This window comes from Aphanomyces astaci (assembly GCF_000520075.1).
Source record: "Aphanomyces astaci strain APO3 unplaced genomic scaffold supercont1.72, whole genome shotgun sequence".
NCBI lineage: Eukaryota > Oomycota > Saprolegniomycetes > Saprolegniales > Verrucalvaceae > Aphanomyces > Aphanomyces astaci.
The window spans coordinates 158,350-179,406 of record NW_009798335.1 but is presented as its reverse complement, the minus strand read 5'-3'; the positions used below and the strand labels follow the sequence as shown (position 1 = coordinate 179,406).

At 53.5% G+C, this 21,057-nt stretch overlaps 11 protein-coding genes across 13 annotated transcripts; 8 read left to right on the top strand and 3 right to left on the bottom strand.

The window, feature by feature from the left end:
• Positions 1-114: 114 nt before the first annotated feature.
• On the top strand, positions 115-1,658 carry H257_15614 (hypothetical protein; the record flags this gene model as incomplete). The annotated part of the gene is made up of 1 exon (XM_009843777.1): positions 115-1,658. The coding sequence occupies one exon, from the start codon at positions 115-117 to the stop codon at positions 1,600-1,602; it is 1,488 nt and encodes a 495-aa protein (XP_009842079.1). The 3' UTR covers positions 1,603-1,658.
• An 82-nt stretch (positions 1,659-1,740) lies between these two features.
• H257_15613 (hypothetical protein) lies at positions 1,741-3,768 on the top strand. Its single transcript, XM_009843776.1, has 9 exons — positions 1,741-1,830; positions 1,878-2,006; positions 2,062-2,140; positions 2,200-2,296; positions 2,354-2,614; positions 2,695-2,943; positions 3,061-3,138; positions 3,225-3,299; positions 3,384-3,768. Exons 1-9 carry the CDS (start codon positions 1,800-1,802, stop codon positions 3,606-3,608), a joined length of 1,224 nt encoding a protein of 407 aa, XP_009842078.1. The 5' UTR covers positions 1,741-1,799; the 3' UTR covers positions 3,609-3,768.
• Positions 3,592-6,948, bottom strand: H257_15612 (hypothetical protein). Of its 3 annotated transcripts, XM_009843775.1 has the most exons (10): positions 6,869-6,948; positions 6,105-6,819; positions 5,712-6,025; positions 5,537-5,662; positions 5,070-5,180; positions 4,920-5,013; positions 4,187-4,443; positions 4,095-4,138; positions 3,770-4,020; positions 3,592-3,712 (listed from the first exon to the last, which is right to left on the bottom strand). In XM_009843775.1, exons 1-9 carry the CDS (start codon positions 6,932-6,934, stop codon positions 3,891-3,893), a joined length of 1,857 nt encoding a protein of 618 aa, XP_009842077.1. In that variant the 5' UTR covers positions 6,935-6,948; the 3' UTR covers positions 3,592-3,712; positions 3,770-3,890. The 3 variants fall into 3 exon arrangements, with proteins under 3 accessions (XP_009842077.1, XP_009842075.1, XP_009842076.1); XM_009843773.1 differs by lacking the exon at positions 3,592-3,712 and having other exon boundaries at positions 3,730-4,020; XM_009843774.1 differs by lacking the exons at positions 3,592-3,712; positions 3,770-4,020 and having other exon boundaries at positions 4,035-4,138.
• A 73-nt stretch (positions 6,949-7,021) lies between these two features.
• On the top strand, positions 7,022-7,887 carry H257_15611 (maleylacetoacetate isomerase). Its single transcript, XM_009843772.1, has one exon. It carries the CDS (start codon positions 7,030-7,032, stop codon positions 7,798-7,800), a length of 771 nt encoding a protein of 256 aa, XP_009842074.1. The 5' UTR covers positions 7,022-7,029; the 3' UTR covers positions 7,801-7,887.
• Positions 7,888-8,120: 233 nt separating this feature from the next.
• H257_15610 (hypothetical protein) lies at positions 8,121-8,477 on the top strand (the record flags this gene model as incomplete). The annotated part of the gene is made up of 1 exon (XM_009843771.1): positions 8,121-8,477. One exon carries the CDS (start codon positions 8,121-8,123, stop codon positions 8,475-8,477), a length of 357 nt encoding a protein of 118 aa, XP_009842073.1.
• A 727-nt stretch (positions 8,478-9,204) lies between these two features.
• Positions 9,205-10,432, bottom strand: H257_15609 (hypothetical protein). Its single transcript, XM_009843770.1, has one exon. It carries the CDS (start codon positions 10,403-10,405, stop codon positions 9,356-9,358), a length of 1,050 nt encoding a protein of 349 aa, XP_009842072.1. The 5' UTR covers positions 10,406-10,432; the 3' UTR covers positions 9,205-9,355.
• Positions 10,433-11,063: 631 nt separating this feature from the next.
• H257_15608 (hypothetical protein) lies at positions 11,064-11,930 on the top strand. Its single transcript, XM_009843769.1, has one exon. It carries the CDS (start codon positions 11,126-11,128, stop codon positions 11,825-11,827), a length of 702 nt encoding a protein of 233 aa, XP_009842071.1. The 5' UTR covers positions 11,064-11,125; the 3' UTR covers positions 11,828-11,930.
• An 88-nt stretch (positions 11,931-12,018) lies between these two features.
• H257_15607 (hypothetical protein) lies at positions 12,019-13,593 on the bottom strand. Its single transcript, XM_009843768.1, has one exon. It carries the CDS (start codon positions 13,511-13,513, stop codon positions 12,116-12,118), a length of 1,398 nt encoding a protein of 465 aa, XP_009842070.1. The 5' UTR covers positions 13,514-13,593; the 3' UTR covers positions 12,019-12,115.
• A 322-nt stretch (positions 13,594-13,915) lies between these two features.
• Positions 13,916-18,191, top strand: H257_15606 (hypothetical protein). Its single transcript, XM_009843767.1, has 2 exons — positions 13,916-14,159; positions 14,215-18,191. Exons 1-2 carry the CDS (start codon positions 13,974-13,976, stop codon positions 18,034-18,036), a joined length of 4,008 nt encoding a protein of 1,335 aa, XP_009842069.1. The 5' UTR covers positions 13,916-13,973; the 3' UTR covers positions 18,037-18,191.
• A 202-nt stretch (positions 18,192-18,393) lies between these two features.
• On the top strand, positions 18,394-20,216 carry H257_15605 (hypothetical protein). Its single transcript, XM_009843766.1, has 3 exons — positions 18,394-19,333; positions 19,394-19,491; positions 19,536-20,216. The coding sequence occupies exons 1-3, from the start codon at positions 18,403-18,405 to the stop codon at positions 20,166-20,168; spliced, it is 1,662 nt and encodes a 553-aa protein (XP_009842068.1). The 5' UTR covers positions 18,394-18,402; the 3' UTR covers positions 20,169-20,216.
• A 4-nt stretch (positions 20,217-20,220) lies between these two features.
• On the top strand, positions 20,221-20,992 carry H257_15604 (hypothetical protein). Its single transcript, XM_009843765.1, has 2 exons — positions 20,221-20,418; positions 20,473-20,992. The coding sequence occupies exons 1-2, from the start codon at positions 20,241-20,243 to the stop codon at positions 20,808-20,810; spliced, it is 516 nt and encodes a 171-aa protein (XP_009842067.1). The 5' UTR covers positions 20,221-20,240; the 3' UTR covers positions 20,811-20,992.
• Positions 20,993-21,057: the final 65 nt, after the last annotated feature.

The following is a 21,057-nucleotide window of genomic DNA, read 5'->3' as shown; positions in this document are numbered from 1 at the left end:
GACACATTTGTCGAAACTTAGCTCTGTAACTGCCAATTGCATAACTGGCCAATCAAATCCATCGTAGGACCGGTCAAACGACCAATCACAGCCACGAAATCACACCACATTTCAATGATCGTCCGACAAGGCGGAAGGATCAAAGCTGTCAGCAGTGATGGAAACAGCAGTGCGCCTACCGGCAGCCCGACGTTATCATCGGTGATCACACATGCCCGAGATGCTTTTATCGATGAAGGTGTTCCGCTGCTGGAACGTCTCCTCCAAGGAAGTAGTAGCACAACACCGTTTGTGTTGCTTATCCAGAACGCTCGCGCAAGTGCGCTGGTCATTGCCGCGGCAGCCATCCTGAAGCGAGTGTGCGTGTTGGTTCCGTTGTCGAGAGCAACAACCTTGGTACCATATGTCGCCGAGTACACCGGCATTTCTCTGGTTATCAATCCCGAGACAAACCAAGTCTCACACCATCATGTCGTTCCATCGACCACAACACCCCGAGATGCTTGGCTCCAGCACTCGCAAGTGCAAGACCGTGGTGGTGTGTGCATGCTCACTTCTGGCAGCACTGGCTTGCCCAAGATCGTCTTTTGCACATGGACCAGCATGTTTCTCCAAGGCCAAGCCACGCATGAGCTACTCTTCCCTCAAGGCCCTAGCCGCGTCGTCTGTGCTTCGTCTATTGCTCATGCTTATGCTATCAACGCACTGTTTGCCATTTATACGTCCCCGTACGGCCACTTGTGTGAACTGCACCTCGACATCCACGTCGAAGCCATCCGCCTCCCCTTCTCCTGCACTAGCACCCCATGTCCAACCATTCTCTACGGCACACCAGGCACTTTTACGAAACTCACCACACTCGATACCACCTCCTCAGCTTGCTCATTGAGCCATGTCATGGCATTCAGTGCCGGCACCGCCTTGCCGCTGGACCTGAGGCATGCGCTCAGAGACAAATTTGGCCTCACTGTGCTTCAAAACTACGGCTCTACCGAAACTGGCGGCATTGCGACGGAATTATTGACTACGGCCTCCACCAACCCTTTCGGCGGATCGTTGCAAGCGGTGGGGCAACTTTGGCAGGGCTCCCAAGTGCACATTGCCGTTCCGACGAATCCGTGCCGACTCCTCGATGGCGAAGAACGCGGTGAGATTCTAGTGCTGACGCCATGGCAATGCATCGGGTATGTGGAGCATGGCACTTTATCCCCAATTAGCCGCACTGGGTTCTACCACACGGGAGATGGCGGCGACATGACCAACGATGGCATCCTGTACGTCGGGTACAGATTGCGAGACCCAATCCACGTCCGTTCGCAAGGAATGGACGTGTTTGTACCGCCGCAACAAGTGGAGCGAGCCATCCTGAACAACCCACACGTGACAGATGTCCTGTTGCCGCTGTTGATCAAAGTGCCGTCGAAGGTAGGCTACGTCAAGCCGGTGGCGCTGGTCGTGGCCCCAAAAAGTACGCTGGATGAGTTGACGGCGTGGTGCACTGCGCATCTGCCTACGATGCTACAAGACTTGGACATTCGGCTCGTCGAGTACCTGCCATGCAGTCCTGCCGGAAAGCTCATGTATTCGTTGCATGTCGATTAGCTGGTAAACCGTACAAAAGTATTAAACGAACGACATTAATTCAATCATTCGAGCAAATTTCATTGAATATTTACAATGCCACGGCGTGAATTTTAATTCTATTATTTTTAAACATAGCGGGCAATTTATTTGAGCGAACGAAAACCAGGCCATTCATCCATCATCGGGAGTGCTAGAGGGCATCAGGAAGGAGCATCATGGGGATCGTTGATAAGATCAAGGAGATAGGTCCGTCCAAGTACTTGGCATGGAGAGGATCTGACACCGAGTTCTAGAGGATGAGATGAAGCGGACCCAGAAGAACAAGGCCACGGAAGGGCACTTGGGGCACCTCAAGGCCAAGTTGGCCAAGTTGCGCACGGAATTGCTCGACGGCGAAAAGTCCAGCGGAGGCGGTGGCGAAGGTTTGTCTGCATAGCTTCAATGTTACGTCAGCACACATGTTCATGGTCCTGGTAGGCTTCGACGTGGCGCGCAGTGGGGATGGCCGCGTGGCGTTGATCGGGTTCCCCTCTGTGGGCAAGTCGACGTTGCTCAGGTGGGTTCTCCATCATCATGACCGCCGTCCATGTGCTGATGATGCACACGTATTTGTAGTCAATTGACCGACACAGTATCGGAAACGAACGCCGTGGAGTTTACCACGTTGACTTGCATTCCTGGGAACCTCATGTACAACGACGTCCGGATCCAGGTACGTCCTCTCGATTCGCCATATCTCTTGTCGTGACCGTTGCACACATGCTGGCAGCTGCTCGATCTGCCTGGGATCATCGAAGGCGCGTCGCATGGCAAGGGCCGCGGTCGCGAAGTGATTGCCGTGTCCAAGTCGGCCGACATGATCCTCATGGTGCTCGACGCCGGGCGCGAAGAAGGCAACCGCCACCGCACGATCCTCGAAAACGAGCTGGAAACCGTGGGGCTTCGCTTAAACCGCAACCCGCCAGACATTTACTTTCGCAAAAAGGCGGGCGGCGGGGTCCAGTTCAACGCTACCGTTCGATTGACCAAGGTAACATATACCTAACTCTACCTACATGAACCTCAGGTTCGTGGCCTGATACCCCAACCATTGTGTTGTGTTTGCCTTAGCTCGGAGACGACCCAGCCAAGACAGTATACAAAATCCTGCATGAATATCGCATGCACAATTGCGAACTGCTGTTCCGGGAAGACTGCACCGTGGACGACCTCATCGATGTGCTCGAAGGCAACCGCAAGTACATCAAGTGCCTCTACGTGTACAACAAGATCGACGTCGTGTCCATCGAAGACGTCGACCGCCTTGCGCGCCTCCCGCACTCTGTCGTGATTGCATGCGAACACAAGGGCCGCCCCGCGGTACTACTCCTCCTCCATTTCCTAGAGTCAGGCCATGTCTTCATACATCCTCCTGCTGCTGTTCCTTGTTTGCATCATCTCTTTTTGAGTAAAAATGTAAACTGATGCCTTACGTAGCTCAACTTTGACCATTTGCTCGCAACCATGTGGAACTACATGGGGCTCACACGTGTGTACACCAAGCGCCGGGGCGAAGTACGTGAAATAAGAGTACATGACGTTCGGTGTTTCGGGGTTGCGGAGTTTCGGGGTTCTTACACTTGTACTATCTATATATGTAGCAACCGGGGCTATTGGAACCGGTGGTGCTGTCGTCTGAACGCAAAGGCACGACGGTCAACTCGGCGTGTCTGTCGGTACGTCGTTGCGCTCGTCCTTTTTTTTGGTTGCTTACGTTGGGATCTCACGATATAAATCGTGTTGTTTGTGATTGGTGTTAGATTTCCAAGGACATGCTCGACAACTTCAACTTTGCGCTTGTGTGGGGCACGAGTACCAAGTACAACCCCCAGCGCGTGGGCAAGGAACACGTGCTGCAAGACGAAGACGTGCTCCAAGTCGTGACGCTGACTGTGACCCAGCAAAAGCACGCGAAAAACTACAACCAAAAGGTGCAGGCCCACTGGGACAAGTACAAAGCCAAGAAGAAGGCACTCAAGACGTAGTGATTGAACGACCATAATGGACGAATATGCCATCATTACAATATGAATGACAAGCAACGGTGCTGCTGTCGTGTCCATACATATATGGGCGGGCGAGGCAGCATCTGTGACGAGGTTATTACACGAAGTATACAACACGAGTCGTTTTAGATACAACGTGCCTCTGGATTCAAATGGAGAAACGGTACGTTGGGGGTTACCTCGACTAGAATGTGTGAATAACTCGCCAATTGATAGTCGTACAATGTGTTCTTCGTTCTACCAAGTAACAGGTGCCAAGGATTACAACTTGAACCAACTTGGCTTGGATGCTTTGGCCTTGGTTGTATGGGGAGGAGCAGCAGGGTTGAGTTTCGCCACCTTGTTCGACTTGTCGTCGAGCGTCTGGGCCGCAGGGTAGTACAACGTACCCCTACTCCACCACATCCACAGACGACGTTAGCAGAGGCCGGCCACTCACTGCTACGCATATATATAAATACTCACCCGTCACCGTCGTCATCCTTTGTCTCTTCGCACAAAGCCTCGATCTATATGTCATGATTGAACAAGCCTCATGTGTACGCCGTGTTCCGTACCACTGACGCCCGCAAGTATGACCCAGCGTGAGATAGCGCACCGTCGACGGGGGGTGTCGTCCACTGCAGATACACCAACGCCGCGGGCACCAAATTCAACTGCGACAACGTTGCAGAACCGTCCAGCGCCAACGTTTGACGCGGCGGTGTCACATACAATGAAAACGACCGACGACCACTGTCGGCCAGCGACTCGTTCAGATGCAACACGACCGCCGCCAGCGTCTCTTTCGGGTGAAACGTTGCTTGCAGTGTCACTACACACACACCAAACACATGAGTGTTCCGTACTACTACATCAAATCGATGATTGACCAATCAAAAACCAGCACATGAATCAAGTGGCCAATCAAATTCTCGCTTCAACCATTCAACATTGAATTGGTGTATGTATTATGACCTTAATATGAATTAGTGTGACACTGGACAATTGTCTTGCTCAAAGGACAACACAATATATATATTGTACAAGATATTCGAAATTCGAGTGTTCGGGTGGTCAATCGAATGACCAGAATCACCAAATCGACAGACAGTCAAAGATCGACCAATCAAAACACACAACACTAATTAAGTAGCCAATCAAATGATCCACTCTTGGACCAATTCAACATTGAATTAGTGTGTGCCTTCACTGGACGATGTTTCATACAAAATTCAATACAAACAATCGATAGATTCGGCGATTCATCACAAAAGTCCAAATATTGGGTAAAAGGACAATAAAAAATACCTTGATCGGGGAATCGAATGCGCAGCACGGTGCTCTGAAACACTGTTTTCTTTTGCATGTCGTCGAGTTCACGCATGGCCAACGTCCGAAAGTTCTACAGCAATTCCAGCCATCAACATACATACGAACAGTACATACACGTGGCGTTACCTGGTTCTTCTCGGCCTCTTCTTGCCGGGCTCGCATGGCTTGGGCCAGCAATTGAGAGTCACTGGATGCCGCCGTCGCCGCTTTGGCCGCCGTCGTCGCCAACGGGGGAAGCTACAACCCCGATATTCACGAGTCCAGTAAGGTATACCGATAGATAGATATATAGTTTTTGTGTTTTACTCGAAATTGGAGAATAATTAATCGACTCAACCAAATAAATGTATTGCAGACGAATCGGCAGAAGAATTTGAGCCAATCAGATTGCAGGAAATTCTCATCACCACCCCTAATTAGTATACGTCTTCAATTAGTGTGATCATCCCATTCCCCACTCAACAACTTGATTCTACATCCTTTGAAGTACAACTTTATTCAGTAGAACAACCAATCGATCGATAGATTTGGCGAATCACCGCCCAATTCCAAATGTAGGGTAAAGCAGACAATATATATACATATGTACGTACACGTTCATGCGGAAAGAACACGCGGGGGTTCCGCGCCGGGATGTGGATCATCGCCAAGAGCGCTTCTTCTTTACGTTTGAGGTCTTCCAGTCGCATTTCCGTAACGCTCAGTCCTCGCGGTTGCGCCTGCCAAGTGCGAAGTCAATCATTTCTCACACGAAACTCGATCAAGTACCTGCACACGCGTAATCACGGCCTTGTACGCGTCAAATTCGACGGGGGAAGCGGCCGGGACGACCACCGACGGGCGCGACGTCGGCGGGAGGCGGAGGTCGTCCGCTTGGTCCTGCAGCAAGGCCAGTCCCCGACGCAGCAACGCCGTGTCGGCGTCCTCCGGCAGCACAAAGTGACTGGTGCTGCTGCCATCTCCTTCGTTGGTTAGTTGTTGGAACCCCAACGACTGCAAAAACATCACACCGCCTTGGTGCTTTCCCACGGCGTCGTGGAACTTCGGGTTGGCCGCTCGGATCGACCGCACTTTTGGCTCGTCTACAACATCCAAACAGAATGCATCACGTATGCGATCACGTGGTCTGTGACGGCGTGCAGAAGACCACGTGGTTCGTACCAGGCTTGGACAAAATGTTGCACACAATCTTCATCAGGGTCAGCACCACTTCTGTAGAGACCGCGTCAAAGCACGTGTTGCGCACCAGTTGGAGTGCGTCGTACGAACTCAACACTGTGGGCGGTGCCAACGCTGTAGCATCTTGCATGTCCACGTCGTCGGCTGTGATGACGTGCTCGACGGACGGACGTGGCAAGGCGACTGTAGTTGTGCCGGGGGAGATCGTCTCTGTGTTTGAAGGACGAGCAGAAGGAATCGAATTCACGCTGCTGGATGTCGTTTGAGGCGACGGCGCAACAGGAGCAACCGAAGCCGACGATGGTGGTGGTGTTGCCTTGACGCGAAACATGGCCGAGCCAGTGAGCAGTCCCAACTGTTGCAACGTCACTGAAGAAAACTCGTGTGGGTTGAGATCCCGACGCATAAAGTTCAACGTGATGTCGGTGGGGATACCCAGCTGCACCAAGATCTCGATGACGGGTGTGCTGGGCCGGAAACTCCCTTGGACTCGTCGGCCGTCCACTAGCTGGATCCCCACGCGCACATCGCTTTGTGCGGCGTTAGCTACCTCCTTGACTTCTAGCACCGCATTCACGGACACCCCCGACAGCCGGAACGGAATCGACAAGTCCACGACCTTGTCCTTGTGCCGCAACTCGAGGCGTTCAATGTTGTCAAGGCCGAATCCCTCGCAAGCCTTCTTCAACACATCCGACTAGACAAACATGATATGAACATGCATCTAGATGGGTCCATCATCGGACCATGTACGTTCCAGCCGTGACGGCGATTTTCTTGCGGCGACCATCGTACAACGCCACGACGCTCATTGTGGCCGAATTCCACGATCGGATAATTATCGGTCTATCCGGATATCATATCCGGATAACGATTGATGCAACCGTTGAATGAAACCAAATCCAAAATGCCCAAGCAAGGAGACGCCCGCAGTCCGCGCAAACAAGACCAAGTTGGCTCGCCAGCCAAGAAGGCCAAGGTGGGGTCCCCGACGAAGGCCGCTTCGTCCCCTGGCAAGGTCAGTTCCTCTGCCAATGCCAAGCTGCACTCGTACTGGCGCAGTAGCTGCTCGTGGCGTGTCCGCATCGCGTTGTCCCTGAAAGACATTCCGTACGACTACGTCCCCATCAACTTGTTGAAGGGCGAACAAGTGAGCGACGAGTTTGGTGCCGTGAACCCCAATAAGCGCGTGCCAACGCTGGAGATCGACGGCCATGTGCTCAACCAAAGCGGTGCCATCATCGAATACCTCGAAGAAACGCATCCCGAACCGGCGTTGCTTCCGTCGGACCCGTTCGCCCGCGCCCAAGTCCGCAATCTCGTCGGCATAATTGGATGCGACATCCAACCCGTTCAAAACTTGGCTGTCCTCAAACGCGCGGCCGTGAAGCTCCCCGCAGCGGACCAAGCTGCCGAAAAGATCGCATGGGGCCACGAATGGATCGAGCGCGGCTTCGACGTCCTCGAGGAAGAGCTCAAGAAGACCGCCGGCGTGTACTCCGTGGGCGACTCCATCACCATTGCCGACTTGTACTTGGAACCTCAAGTGTACAACGCCAATCGGTTCAAGGTCAACATGGACAAGTACCCAACCATTGCGCGCATCCAAGCCGCGTTGGCCGCGCTTCCTGCGTTCAAGGCCAGCCATCCGTCTGCCCAACCCGATGCCACAGAATAAGAAGACATATGTCGATGCACTAGTTGCGTAGTTTTCGATACTATACTGATGGGATATAAGCAGTTCGTCACATTATTCATATCCAAAGCTAGTGACTTTTACTTCGGAGCATGTAATGGTAATTCGTTTTGCGCTAGGATAGACTGTTCAACGACTCTGGCGCATATCCTGCCTTGATGACAAGCGACCAGCTCAGATTGCATCATGATGTGCTCGTCCATTTCAAGACCACGTTTGCAATCATTCATGTTTTAAAGAAGAGTTACATACGAATCTCCTACCAAGTACAGCCAGCGGTCGTGTAGAGTTGCTTAGCGCACATGACTGGAGTCGAATTCGCTGGACGTCTCTTGTGCTCCACGACGGACGCCGGCGTTGGCTCCATGCTGTGGCCTCGATCGAAAACTTCTTTCTGCTATTGGAATGACCATTCACTACCACGTCGGCGTCCAAGCCACCGGCATCTGACGTGGGAAAAACCCGCCCGCCAAAGTTCCAACATGTCGAAGGCAGCCGGTATTCCTCCGCACGACATAGCTGCGTATTGCGGAGAAGCTCACCAGATTTTCGAACGCGAGCTGTCTTTGGGAATCGCACTGCCGCCATACGTGAGAGGAAACGTGAACGTTGTCGCAGTTGAAGACAAGACCACCGTGCGGCCGTGTGTGAACATGTGACAACACTCGACATCTGCTTCGACGTACAGTACCTTGGAAGACGGTTGTCACCGCGGCTGGTGGCTGGTGCAGTCACGGTGTCGTGGGTAGTGCACTTGGTGTTGGGTGCGATCGGGCTCATGGTTTTTTCTTTTCGAACGCGATCGCACGAGACAAGATCTATTCTTAGCACACATCTTCTAACGTTGTCACATCTTGGGGTATCGTTCCCATCAGCCTGTAGTGTCAAACTAGGGGCGGAATGCTGCAGCCAACCCTAAACGTGCGTTCGTTCGCCCAGGGTGTCATGACGTGTCGTGCTGTGTACGATCGTCATCGTCCAAGAAACCCTGGCCCCAAGGAGTCTCCACGCGCAACTGGGTGGACAATTTCTGAAGGCGTTAAGCCATTCATGGCTTAGTTGAATCAACGCAGAGAGGGCAAACGTGTGCTACCGCACGTCTTGCACGTTGTACTGCCACACCAGCTAACACTGGGAGACACACACCGTCCAAGTCAGTCACTAATCCAATCAAAGCAGCTTCTTCTCGCTGCAGCTTGTCCACAGAGCAAGTTCAAGTCAATGCCGCCATCTTGTTGGAGTTGATTATGTGGAGAAGTGGTTCCGCGTGCTCAGGTGTACTGTGATGCCAGCTCAACGCATGCCGCGCGACCTGGAAAGGAGATGGATGGATATCGTAGTCAAGGCGGGGGAAGTAAGTGGACGGAATGGGACTGCTGCTAAAAACAGTGCTAGTATATGTGTATTCACTTTGTGTTGGATGAATGTGTTGTGTTGAAATGTACTGCACCAGTGCTATTCGCAACTCTGCGTATAGTAGCTCGTTTCCATGTACGTACCGTGCGTCCTTAGAATAGTTCTACTGGTATAACAATGATTACGCTATTCGAACCGGTTCTTGCCCACCGATGGTTTCTGTCGTCGTGTCTTGAGTGGCTTGATACTCGACGAGAAACTTGGTCGCGCCGACACTAAACACGTCCTTGTCGTGCAGCCGCACCTTGGTCGACTTGGTCCCCGGCGGACTCAACCGCAAGCCCGTGCCGTTCGTGCTATTCAGGTCCGTAATGTAGAACCCCGCTTCGACGATGGTCGCTGAGCTCTCCAAGTACGCCAGGGTGCAGTGCTGGCCGGACACGGTCACGTCGGATTCCAGGCACAACGCACATGTGGTGCGGCGGCCCAACGTCACAGGCGAAAGCCCGACAGTTTGCGTGATCCCGGCCATGGGACCAGAGATGAACTGCACGCGAAGGAATGGTTTCGTGTGGGCCCAGTGGTCTTCTTGCATGGCGATGACGACCAACTCGGTGTTGCCGACCTTGACCGCGTCGTGGACGTGCAACCGGCGCTTCTCCCACGGCGCCATGTACAAGAACGTGCCGGCGGTGCTGCCGCAATCCTGCAGAAAGAAGAAGGGCGCCGTTTCGTTGGAGGGGCCGCTGCTGTGGCGGCTTGGGCTATGGCAACCGAGGTGGAAGTGCACACGGCTCACGACGTTCTCTTCAAGGATGATCTCGTTCTTGGCAAGGCGACCACCGCTGGCGCCTTCTGGCCCCACCAAGATGCGAATGCAGCCCACAGGGTGATCCACGAGAGACGTGAGGATCAGCCCTCGTTTGACGCCATCGATCGAGGAATTTAGGACAGTCGTGTCGTGGACTCGCGCATCCACGGCAGCGCGAATCGACCCTTTTTCTGTGGCAAGTCCATCGACGTCAAATGTACTAGGGGGCAACGATTCTACCAGCAGATCGTCCGAGGCGATCTTGGGATCCGCGTGTTGGTGTTGGACGGTACTCAAGGCCACCACCGCCACAAGCGCTGTGGTGCAGTACAGAGCATACCTCGCAGGCTCTTCCACGTATGCGCCAATCCATCCAGACACTCCCACCAGCACGGATGTTATTGCCAACATGATCAGCATTGTCCCCAACCCAGGAATGAACGGAATCCCATAGTTTTCGGTATAGCATTGCAGTTATCCGGATGATTGACATGCGAATACAGTACTGTATTCGTCTCACAACATCGACATGACGCCAGCGTTCTACAGTACTGTACGCCATGCCAAGGCACTTAGCCGCTAGATAGCTACTAAGTATATGTGTACACTTACGCCCGCACGTAAGGCGCAGCAGTAGGTCCGTTCTGACCCTCAGAAGGAGTACTAGTAGAACATACGCACCTTTCATCCTTATTGTAACACAGAAGGTCATACATTGTACTTGTACAACGCGAATGCTCGCCAGAACCAACGCAAAGCATGTACGCTTTGGCCATGGGCAGAATGCAATGTGAGCATTAGTATGGAGGACGTCGTATCTCTTCTTCCGCTTGGCAGGTGTCGGTAGCTCCGCCGAAGGCTTCGATATCGAAGGCTGGAAACGATGGTTTTGCAGTTGTGTGACGGTTTCAAATCCGATTCAAGTACATTCATGTACTGGTACATTGCTTACACCTTTGTACGACAATTTTGACTACTTCGGATTTATATATATTGTACGAAGTGTACGTACGTACGTTCTTGTACGATCGAAGGACGGAACGCTAACAGTGGATCTTTCTTTATTTGCATCATGGGCAATCAATCTTGTTTGAAGACGACACTACACATCCCACCTTGTACAGGTAACCAACTCGCGGCATGGACTTAGACCTGGACCACTTGCACAACGACGACGATTTTCATGTCATGGACCTAAATGTCATGCACAAGAACTTATACCCCGATAGCCCAACCAATGAAAGCGCCTCGACCCACATGCGGCGGCGAGCGTTGTCGCTGAACAAAATCACCATCGAAGATTTCTACGACTTCTTCGACAAACCCATCGTGGCTGTGGCGCGTGAGTTTGGCGTGTGCACGACGTTGTTCAAGAAAATCTGCAGGAAAAGTGGCATCCATCGATGGCCGTACCGAAAGATCAGCTCGCTGTCGAAAACAATCGACGCCATTGAGGACACGCTCCACCAAGACCTCAGCGCTATCGAACGCAGCAAAATGATGTCGCAACTGGACGATCTGCAAAAGAAGCGCGACTACGTTCGAAGAAACCCGAACTCAAAGGTCGCTCTCGTCAAGCCCGCCGAAGCCCTCTCGCTCGCGAGTCGGTTAAAGCCAACTAAACCACAGCCAGAGAATCAAGGGTTTGACGACTCCAACTCCGAGCCGTACAGCGTCGAGTCTCCCCGCGACGACATCCACCAGAGCCATCGCACAGCATACGATTTTGACGACTCTATCGAGGACGAGTTTTCACAGTTTCCCAACCTGTACAGCCACCACCACTTGCTTCCCCCCACCGACTTGGCGCTCGACGATTACAGCTGCGTTGTGGAAATTTAGCCGCCCATCGAACTAATGTGTCAGATTACATCAATTGTTCACTTTGAACCCGTTTTGAGAATACATTTCATATCAAATATGGGGGCGTGTTCATTCTACCAGTAACGTTACACCAAGTGTGTCAAATGAGCCAATCCGCTTGCGATTACGAAGAGAAATGTAAAATTTAGTCCAATCAGAAGTCAAGTGCTGCAATCATTATGGAACAGAGTACGTAGTATCAAATATGGCGTGTTCATTCTACCAGTAACGTTACTACATTGCACACCAAGTGTGCACATTGCCCTTTCAAATCGTTGAGGCGGCCGAAAGGGCCAACACTGGAGCTAGTGCCGTGGCGAAGCTCTCTTGGAAGATTTCGTCTGAAAACCGCCCCGCCGCCACCCGCGCGGCTTGCCGGGTGTCGTCTGCGACATTGGGTTGCGTGAGGATGTCATACATGTACGTGGCGTATTCTTCTGGCGTGGTGGCCAAGTATCCTGTGCCAGGCTTGACAATGTCTTCGCGCGGGCCGCCAGAGTCGTGCGCAATCACGACAAGGCCCGCCGCCATCATTTCAACGATGCCAATGCCAAAGTGTTCGTTCCGCATCGAATGCAATCCAATCGATGCCTTGGCCAAGTACGACGTCAAGTCTGAAAATGGGGCATTCACGACAAACTGAACGCGGGAGTCGCCCAGACCCAAGTCGGCACATTGTTGTCGGAGGACGCTCACGCGCGCTTCGTCTTCGTCGCCGCGGCAACTGCCCAAGAGGATCATCTTGAAGTCGCGGAACGTCGTGGCCATCGCGTCGGGATGGGTGTCCAGGAGCACGCGCATGGCGCGGAGTTGGAGCGAATGGTCCTTCTCGGGACGGAACTGGGCCACAGACAACGCCCACGGCTGTCGATCTGCCAGCGGAAACGTTTGGAACGACGTCGTACCACAGGGAGGATACACAACCAGCGGCAGCGCGCTACGCCACAGTTGCTTGATGTGGTTCAGCGTCCACCCCGAGTTGACCATCACGACCTTGGCAAACCCGCCCACGAACCCGTACAACGCCGCGAAAAAGCGGTAATACACCAGCTTGGCCGTGCTTTTCGTAAGACTCTTGGCCACGGCAGCGTCGTTGTTGAAGGCCACGTCGCGCCGAGCTACCACGTCCAGCATGTCCATTGAGATCGTCGGGTAATGCGTGTACGTGACGACGGTCGCGCCACCCAGCCATGCCAATGGGTACGTGAATGCGCATCCAGTGGTATCCACCCACACACCCACGGGGTGGCGGAGAAATGCTTCCAGGCCAAGCAGCATGCTGCCGATGCTTTGGCCGAGGAGCGTGAACCGAGGGTAGTGTTTGGCTTCGAGCAGCGTTCTGTACGCCAGTTCCACCACTACGATCTTGCACTTGACGTCCGACGCGGAGAAATTGAATCGACTTTGGGCATCTTGCAGCAGTTTTGTCGGTGTGATGGGCTCGCCGATGTAAATCACGGCCGTGGAAGTGGCAGGCAAGGTTTGCAACGCACAAAACAACACACGCTCGCCGCCACCTCCTGATGCAGCATACGGGTGAAAGAAGCCGATATCCCGACGGCGCTTCAACCTCCCAACCACGTGGAAGATCAAGAGGAAGGTGCCAAGCGCCACAAACGGGCTCGCGATCACGACGCCAACGACTCCCACGAGAATCCCCGACATACGTGTCAACTCGAAATTGAACGCGTTTTCCGTCCGGATACGCGTGTAGGACAAGACATATCCGGACGACTCAACTTGTATGACATCAGCTTTATTGCTCGTTTTCTGTGGTAATTTTAGCCAATCGTATGTCCGCTTCAGGTGTTACCAACACTCGGCTCATCCCATTTAACCCAATTCCACCGCATATGAATTGAAAATAAGATTTCAAAAATGGATGGTCGCTCGGATATTGAATGGCACATCTCTACGTTCTAAAAAAAGCGCCAACTTTGACTTGACGTTTGTATGGGCTTGACAAGCGAAACGATCGACAGCGGCGTATACAAAATCCAAGCTAAAATAACCACTCTAGGATCTATTTTAATTATGGCGACGGTTCATTACATCCCCAGGTCAGTTGCGAATTTTTCTGCACTGCACGCCGCCACCAGAGAAGAGACAGGTTGGAGCGGGCGCCATGAAGAGCAAGCGTTCGTCGGCTGAGATCGTGGCGGTGTCCACGGAGCTGCGACACCGTCAAGCGATGCGCAAGAAGGGGAAGAGCAAGGCCGGGAAGGATGACGACAAGCGCGAGTTGGAGATGGACGAGCATCAGAAGTCGATTGCCGAATTGTGCGCAGACCTCACCACCAGCGCCACGTTGGTACGTCCTCAACACATACCCTGTGACGATGGCTAGAACTCATCGTTGTCATTAGGGTATGACGAATGCCGACGCGGACGCCCGGCGTGAAGTCGACGGCGTAAACCGTTTGACCCCCCCTCGCCAAACCCCCGAAATCGTAAAAGTGTTCCGCGAACTCACGGGCTTTTTCTCGTTGCTGTTGTGGGCGGCTGGGATCTTGTGCATGGTCTGCTACGCCCTGCAAGGGGACGTCAACAACTTGTACCTCGGCATCGTGCTATTTTGCGTCGTTGTGATCACGGGACTTTTCTCGTACTTCCAAAACCGCAAGTCGAGCAACCTCATGGAATCGTTCAAGAACATGATGCCGACCATCACGACGGTCATTCGCGACGGTCGATCCCAAAAGATCGACGCGTCCTTGCTTGTGCGTGGGGATGTCATCGCCATCAAGGGCGGGGACAAGGTGCCTGCCGACATCCGTATCATTGAATGCTCGGACGATTTGACCGTGGACAACTCGGCGCTCACTGGCGAACCGGAACCGTTGAAGCGCGTGGTGCATTGCACCCATGACAGTCCGTTGGAAACGAAGAACTTGTGCTTTTTCGGCACGTTTATCCCGCAAGGGTCTGGCAAGGGTCTGATCGTGCGCACGGGCGACAAGACGGTCATGGGTCGCATTGCCAAGTTGGCCACGTCCACGAAGAAGGAGCAAACGCCCATCGCCAAGGAGATCGAGCACTTCGTGCACATCATCACGGCCGTCGCCGTGTCGATCGGGATTATTTTCCTCGTGATTGGGTTCATCATTGGCACCGACACGATCACGAACATTGTGTTTATGATTGGGATCATTGTGGCCAACGTCCCCGAAGGATTGTTGGCGACCGTGACCGTGTGCTTGAGTTTGGCAGCCGCGCGCATGGCAAAGAAGAGTGTGTTGGTCAAGAACTTGGAAGGCGTCGAAACGTTGGGCTCCACGAGCTGCATTTGCTCGGACAAGACGGGCACGCTGACCCAAAACATCATGACCGTCGCGAACATCGTGTACGACAATGCGATCTGGGACGCCGAATGCTCCCTCACGCCCGTGGGCTCGTACAAGTTAACAGACGTGTCTTTCCAACGCCTCCAACGCTGCGCTACATTGTGTAACAATGCCGTGTTTGACGAAGACTCCAAGTTTCAAAAGGTGCTCGAGGGCCAAGGCGCGAATGTGCAAGTGGTCCGCGGCGCCCCCATTGCCTTTTCGGAGATGGTGGTGGCGTCGGATGGCTCCCGCTGCCCGAAAGTGTTGTGGGAAACCATCGGAGATGCGTCAGAGTCCGCGATGATCAAGTTTTGCCAAGACAAGCGCGACGTCGTCGACTACCGCGAAGCCAACCGCAAACTCAAGGAAATCCCGTTCAACTCGCGCAACAAGTACCAGTTATCGATCCACTTGCAAGAAAACGACGAAACCAAGCCCATGTTGCTGGTCATGAAGGGCGCCCCCGAGCGCATCACGGCCCGCTGCTCCAAGATTTTGATCAACGGCGAAATGGAGGACTTCACCCCCGAACGGTTGGCCCAAGTGGAGGCGCTTCAACTGGCGCTGTCAAAGAAGGGCATGCGCGTGTTGGGGTTTGCCGAAAAGGAGCTGGACCTGGCGACGTACCCCCACGGTTACGAGTTTAACACGGACAACTGCAACTTTCCCCTCGGTGAGAAGGACGTGGATTACGACGCCAACCCAGTGCCCAACAAGAAGATTGAAGAACCGCTCGTGTTCATTGGGTTGATGGCGCTGATCGACCCCCCTCGTCCAGAAGTGCCCATTGCCGTGGCCAAGTGCAAGACCGCGGGGATTCGTGTCATCATGGTCACGGGTGACCACCCAATCACGGCCAAGGCGATTGCGCACAAGGTGGGTATCTTGTGGGGCCCAACCAAGGAAGATATTGAAGAGGAGAATGCCGAGAAGGGAGTGCGGGCTGGTGAACCTGGGTACAAGAACCCGGACAACGCGCCTGCGATTGTCGTGCCTGGGTGGACCATCAGCGTGGACACGGACGAGGCGGAATGGGATCGCATCTTGAACCACACCCAAGTCGTGTTTGCCCGGACGTCACCGCAGCAAAAGTTAATTATCGTTGAAAACTGCCAGCGTCGCGGGGAAATTGTGGCCGTGACGGGGGACGGTGTGAACGACTCGCCGGCGTTGAAGAAAGCGGACATTGGGATTGCGATGGGGATCATGGGGTCGGAGGTGTCAAAGGAAGCCGCTGACATGATTTTGTTGGACGACAACTTTGCGTCGATCGTGTGCGGGGTCGAAGAAGGGCGCAAGGTGTTTGACAACTTGAAGAAGTCGATTTGCTACGCATTGGCGGTCAACATTCCGGAGTTGATTCCGTTTTTGGTGTACGTGCTGATCGCCATCCCCGTGCCCCTCACGACCGTCTTGATGTTGTTGATTTGCCTCGGTACCGACATGATTCCTGCAATCTCGATGGCGTACGAAGACGCCGAAAGCGACATCATGCTGCGCTCGCCCCGCCGCCCGTCGGTGGACCGCCTCGTGACCAAAAAGTTGGTGTTCTGGGCGTATGTGCACATTGGGTTCATTCAAGCGTTTGCCGGCCATGTCGTGTACTTCACCGTCATGAACGACTACGGGTACCCAGCTCAAATTTTGCCTGCGTTGGGCCAAAAGGACAGCTTTGGCAAACAAGTGTTGTGGTGCACCACGTCGGGTGGCCAGTACTGCACGCCCGGTGGCGGGTACAAAGATAACACTGGCAACGTCGTTCCTCTTGGTAGCTCGGACAAGCCTGTATGTGATCTCGAGTACAACGCGGCGATTTCGCCGACTGGCAGCATCTACGACGCCAAGATCTTTTACAACCCCGGCGAGGATGGTGTCGTGGAAGACTGTGTGTTCCCGTACGCCAACTACAAGGGCACGACCAACAAGCCTGCGAATTACGACCGATATGACCCTACGACTTATGGCGATTTCACGAACGGCAACTCCATGATCACAGTGCAGTCGATGGAAGCATTGTGGAACAAAAACTACCGCCCGTACTACCCGTACAAGGGTCGCCGCTCGTCGTTCTTTGACAAGAGCTGGCTCTCGTACGACGTGGCCAGCGACAACGGCGTCGACGGGTTTGGAAAGGACCTGGAAGACGTGGCGCTCTTGTTGTACCAACCCATTGGCGTGTTTAGTATCGTGGACCCGTCCAAGAAGGACAAGGACGCCGTGCTCACGTCCGGGCGTCCTCGCAAGGCCCTAAACGGTGCCACGGCGACGTTGACGGATGCTTCGTTGAAGCAAGTGGCGTCGACGATCACGTTGTCGGACGCCGACTTGTACACGAACGCGGCGGCCGGTCTCTCTGTCAAGCTGTCGACTGGCGCGGCTCCGTGCTCCTCCAAGGCCGAATGTTTGTTGGATTACCGCACAGGGTTCACGTACAAGGAGGGGTCGACGACGTACTCGAATGTGCTGTCTCGCATGATGTCGATCTACACGCTGATCCATGCGCAAACGGCGTACTTTGTGGGCGTGGTGGTGATGCAGTGGTCCAACATTTTGATTTGCAAGACGCGGTTGCTGTCCATCCGCACCCAAGGACTGCGCAACCAAGTGCTCATGTTTGGGTTGGGCTTTGAGTTCCTAATCTGTGCGCTCATTTGCTACTCGTCGGGGTTCCAATCCGTGTTCAAGACCCAAACCATCCGTCTCAGCCATTGGTTCCCCGCCATGCCGTTTGCCATGTTTTTGTTTGTGTACGACGAAATGCGCAAGTACATTTTGCGCTCGACGTCGATCACGACCGTGGACCCGCAAACCGGCAAGTACGTGCGTATTCCTGGATGGGTCGAGCGCAACTCGTACTACTAGACACGCGATTGATACGCGTGAGCAGGGCAACTGTAGTTTCTCATCAACGCCCCTGCCGTTGTTTGCATTCGTAACAATCCTCTAAAATTGCTTTTATATAATCGCTATGTGTGGTGGGTTTCTGGTCAGTAGTAGTCCACTACTATTAATATCTATACATGTGTACTACTAGTACTAGATTAGTATCGATATGCTATGCTCACAGTAACGTTACACAAAGGATTGATAAGCTATGCTCAATACACAAAGTAGTACATTAATACTAGAGTATTTGTACTTACGCAATACACAACCATGGAAAACTACGATCTGTGCCCTTTGTAACCCCCCAACTGATCGGTTTCATGTGGTTTGTAACCGGTGACGATGCAGGTGGTGTACGATGTCGGGTCGTGGCGCATCACAGAGGAGGGCCGCGTGTTCCGTCGCGGCAAGTTGCGCTTTGCCAATGGAGACTTGTACGATGGGGAATGGGTGGACGGCAAGCGACATGGCCAAGGCACGTTTACATACCACGACGGGCTACAGTACCGAGGCGAGTTTGCAGCCAACTTGTTTGAGGGGTTTGGCGTCCTCGTGGCGGTGGATCAAAAGCACCCGATCACGGGTGTGTGGGTCAAGGGATCGACTTACGAAGGCGAGTTCCGCGGCGGCAAGAAACACGGCAAGGGGCTGATGGTGTTTGGCGAAGGGGGGTCGTACGACGGCATGTTTGCCGACAATGTCTTTAGCGGACGGGGTGTGCGGAGTTATGCCAACGGCGACCGCTTCGACGGCGAGTGGAAGCACGGAATGTGGTGGGGTATGGGCCACCTCTGCCGTGTCGATGGCGAGTCGTATGTGGGCGAATGCAAGCGCAACCTTTTTCACACGACGTCCCTTATGGGCGGAGTCGGCAGACGGACGTTCCGGGGGGGAGCTGGATCCTACGAGGGGGGGTATCGCCATGGTCTTCAACATGGCAAGGGGCTGCGGGTGTTTGCCGACGGCTCAACCTACGAAGGCGACTGGACGGACAACATCATGCAAGGGAGTGGTGTGTGGACTACTGCTGCGTTCACGTACATTGGCGACTTTGCACACGGTCGACCCCATGGCCATGGCTTGTTTACGTTTACAAATGGCGACGTATATGAAGGATCTATGCGGGACGGATACTTTTATGGCCGTGGAAAGTTCACATTCAAAGATGGCAGTTGGTACGACGGCGAGTACGAGGCAACCACTAATGCTTCATGTACAACGTTGAAGACGAAGAAGACACTGCCGCTTCCGAATGGCCTTAAACATGGAAAAGGTAATGCGACGCCTTTCGATGGAGAATATATGTACCTATATGACACTTGGACGATGCTAGGAAGGCGACGGTGGGTGAATGGCAACGAGTACGACGGGGATTGGCTCGACGATGCCATGCATGGACAAGGCGTCCTCCAGTCCACCTTGACCACCAACGTATGCATCGAGTACAAAACAATGTGATTATGAAGGTTATGTAGGGAAATGCATTGCGCATGGAGTATGACGGAGCGTTTGAATATGGACGGCCCAGCGGGTATGGCACTTTGCGCGCTTGGAACCCTGATGGCATTCGCATGGAGTTCCCGGCTGGGAGCGGCAATTGGTACGGCGGAAGAGGCTCGTGCACATACACGGGCATGTTTGCCAATGGAACGTTCCACGGCCAAGGCACACTCGTCACATGCGACGGTCGACGTTACGAAGGAGCGTGGCATGCCGGCAAGCGTCATGGTCAAGGCCGCGCCGACTTGATTCCTCTAGCCGAGCGCGGGGACGAGGCACGTATGCACATGAAGGGATGCAACTCCCTCTATCGATTTGCCTCGTACGATGGTATGCACGAGAACGACAAGAGGCAAGGCTTTGGGACGTCGTACTACAGTAACGGCGAAGGCATCGAAGGGACGTTCAAGGACGGCCAAGTCGACGGTGTCGCGACGTACATCTACATGTCTGGGAAGCGAAGACGCGGAATGTGGATCATGGGTCAACGAGTGTCGTGGATGAGCGAGGAAGATGAGGCCACGTGGGCCACCGTCGACAAAGCCATGGGTTTGGCGGCAAGTCGGCGGCGAAGTACAAACGGCGATCTTGTGTTATCTTCCATTTGATTGGTTAACATGAAATTATTTTCTATGATTGGCTAAAATACAAGAAACCATAGCATTTCAACAACCCGTGAGATGTCCACGACCCGGAGATTAATGCTGCGGGGTGGCATTGAAGCGGCTCTAGTGGTTCTATATGGCGCTCCGCAGTACATCCTCCTAGGACGCGTCATCCACGACGTCGAGCTCTTTCGCCTCACGTGCTCGACACTCGTCACGGCAGTGGCTTTCATGTCATCATGGAACGCAGGCGGTGAGAACCTCTCGATCTGGGCCAACCGCTTCATGCTAATGATCCCGTTTGTAGTCATTGCGTTTCTGCATTGCATGCTACACATCTTCACAGCTCTCACCCTGGATGGTTCATGGAACAACTCCTCCGTTGTGTCTACCATCATCCTGATCTTGCGGGTCTTCTCGTTCGAGCGGCTACTGTCCATCGCACTCTTCCCACGCATGTCCTACGAAGCCAAGCTTCGCGAGAACACGCTCAAGCTGCAGAAGTTCTTCCGCTTGCACGACCCGTCTCGGGTCAACGAAGCTGAGTCGTTGCTTCTCGGGTTTGTCGGCAACGAATCGCTTCTGTTTGTGCAACTTCGTCAAAAATACGCCGCCGTCTCTCAGTTCCGAGGTCGCGCAAGTTAAATCTTGCACGAGCCACAACATCGCACGACGGCCTTGTTATGACGCAGCCATGTCATAATCCATGACAGATACCACACCATGTCACATAGTCTTGGAAACGTCATCGCCCGATGCTCTGCGACGCTTCAGTTAGATAATATTTCGTCACTACAGCACTACCATTTAATACTAGTACAACACAGTTCATGTTTTCGAACAACGAGTCGGCAAACATGAATGGTCAGTACAGGGTGTATCACAGTGTACG

What these genes read in the sequence shown, in the direction of transcription:
- H257_15613 (XM_009843776.1), top strand. Translation starts at nt 1,800, where the DNA reads ATGGGGATCGTTGATAAGATCAAGGAGATAG. An exon ending in GGCAAGTCGACGTTGCTCAG is followed by an intron (nt 2,141 to 2,199) that starts GTGGGTTCTCCA and finishes ACGTATTTGTAG; the next exon opens with TCAATTGACCGACACAGTAT. An exon ending in ACAACGACGTCCGGATCCAG is followed by an intron (nt 2,297 to 2,353) that starts GTACGTCCTCTC and finishes ACATGCTGGCAG; the next exon opens with CTGCTCGATCTGCCTGGGAT.
- H257_15612 (XM_009843775.1), bottom strand. Translation starts at nt 6,934, where the DNA reads ATGAGCGTCGTGGCGTTGTACGATGGTCGCCGCAAGAAAATCGCCGTC. An exon ending in TCACGGCTGGAACGTACATG is followed by an intron (nt 6,820 to 6,868) that starts GTCCGATGATGG and finishes ATGTTTGTCTAG; the next exon opens with TCGGATGTGTTGAAGAAGGC. An exon ending in CAACATTTTGTCCAAGCCTG is followed by an intron (nt 6,026 to 6,104) that starts GTACGAACCACG and finishes TGGATGTTGTAG; the next exon opens with ACGAGCCAAAAGTGCGGTCG.
- H257_15611 (XM_009843772.1), top strand. Translation starts at nt 7,030, where the DNA reads ATGCCCAAGCAAGGAGACGCCCGCAGTCCGCGCAAACAAGACCAAGTT.
- H257_15609 (XM_009843770.1), bottom strand. Translation starts at nt 10,405, where the DNA reads ATGCTGATCATGTTGGCAATAACATCCGTGCTGGTGGGAGTGTCTGGA.
- H257_15608 (XM_009843769.1), top strand. Translation starts at nt 11,126, where the DNA reads ATGGACTTAGACCTGGACCACTTGCACAACGACGACGATTTTCATGTC.
- H257_15607 (XM_009843768.1), bottom strand. Translation starts at nt 13,513, where the DNA reads ATGTCGGGGATTCTCGTGGGAGTCGTTGGCGTCGTGATCGCGAGCCCG.
- H257_15606 (XM_009843767.1), top strand. Translation starts at nt 13,974, where the DNA reads ATGAAGAGCAAGCGTTCGTCGGCTGAGATCGTGGCGGTGTCCACGGAG. An exon ending in TCACCACCAGCGCCACGTTG is followed by an intron (nt 14,160 to 14,214) that starts GTACGTCCTCAA and finishes CGTTGTCATTAG; the next exon opens with GGTATGACGAATGCCGACGC.
- H257_15605 (XM_009843766.1), top strand. Translation starts at nt 18,403, where the DNA reads ATGCAGGTGGTGTACGATGTCGGGTCGTGGCGCATCACAGAGGAGGGC. An exon ending in TGGCCTTAAACATGGAAAAG is followed by an intron (nt 19,334 to 19,393) that starts GTAATGCGACGC and finishes GGACGATGCTAG; the next exon opens with GAAGGCGACGGTGGGTGAAT. An exon ending in AGTCCACCTTGACCACCAAC is followed by an intron (nt 19,492 to 19,535) that starts GTATGCATCGAG and finishes AAGGTTATGTAG; the next exon opens with GGAAATGCATTGCGCATGGA.
- H257_15604 (XM_009843765.1), top strand. Translation starts at nt 20,241, where the DNA reads ATGTCCACGACCCGGAGATTAATGCTGCGGGGTGGCATTGAAGCGGCT. An exon ending in GTCATCATGGAACGCAGGCG is followed by an intron (nt 20,419 to 20,472) that starts GTGAGAACCTCT and finishes TCCCGTTTGTAG; the next exon opens with TCATTGCGTTTCTGCATTGC.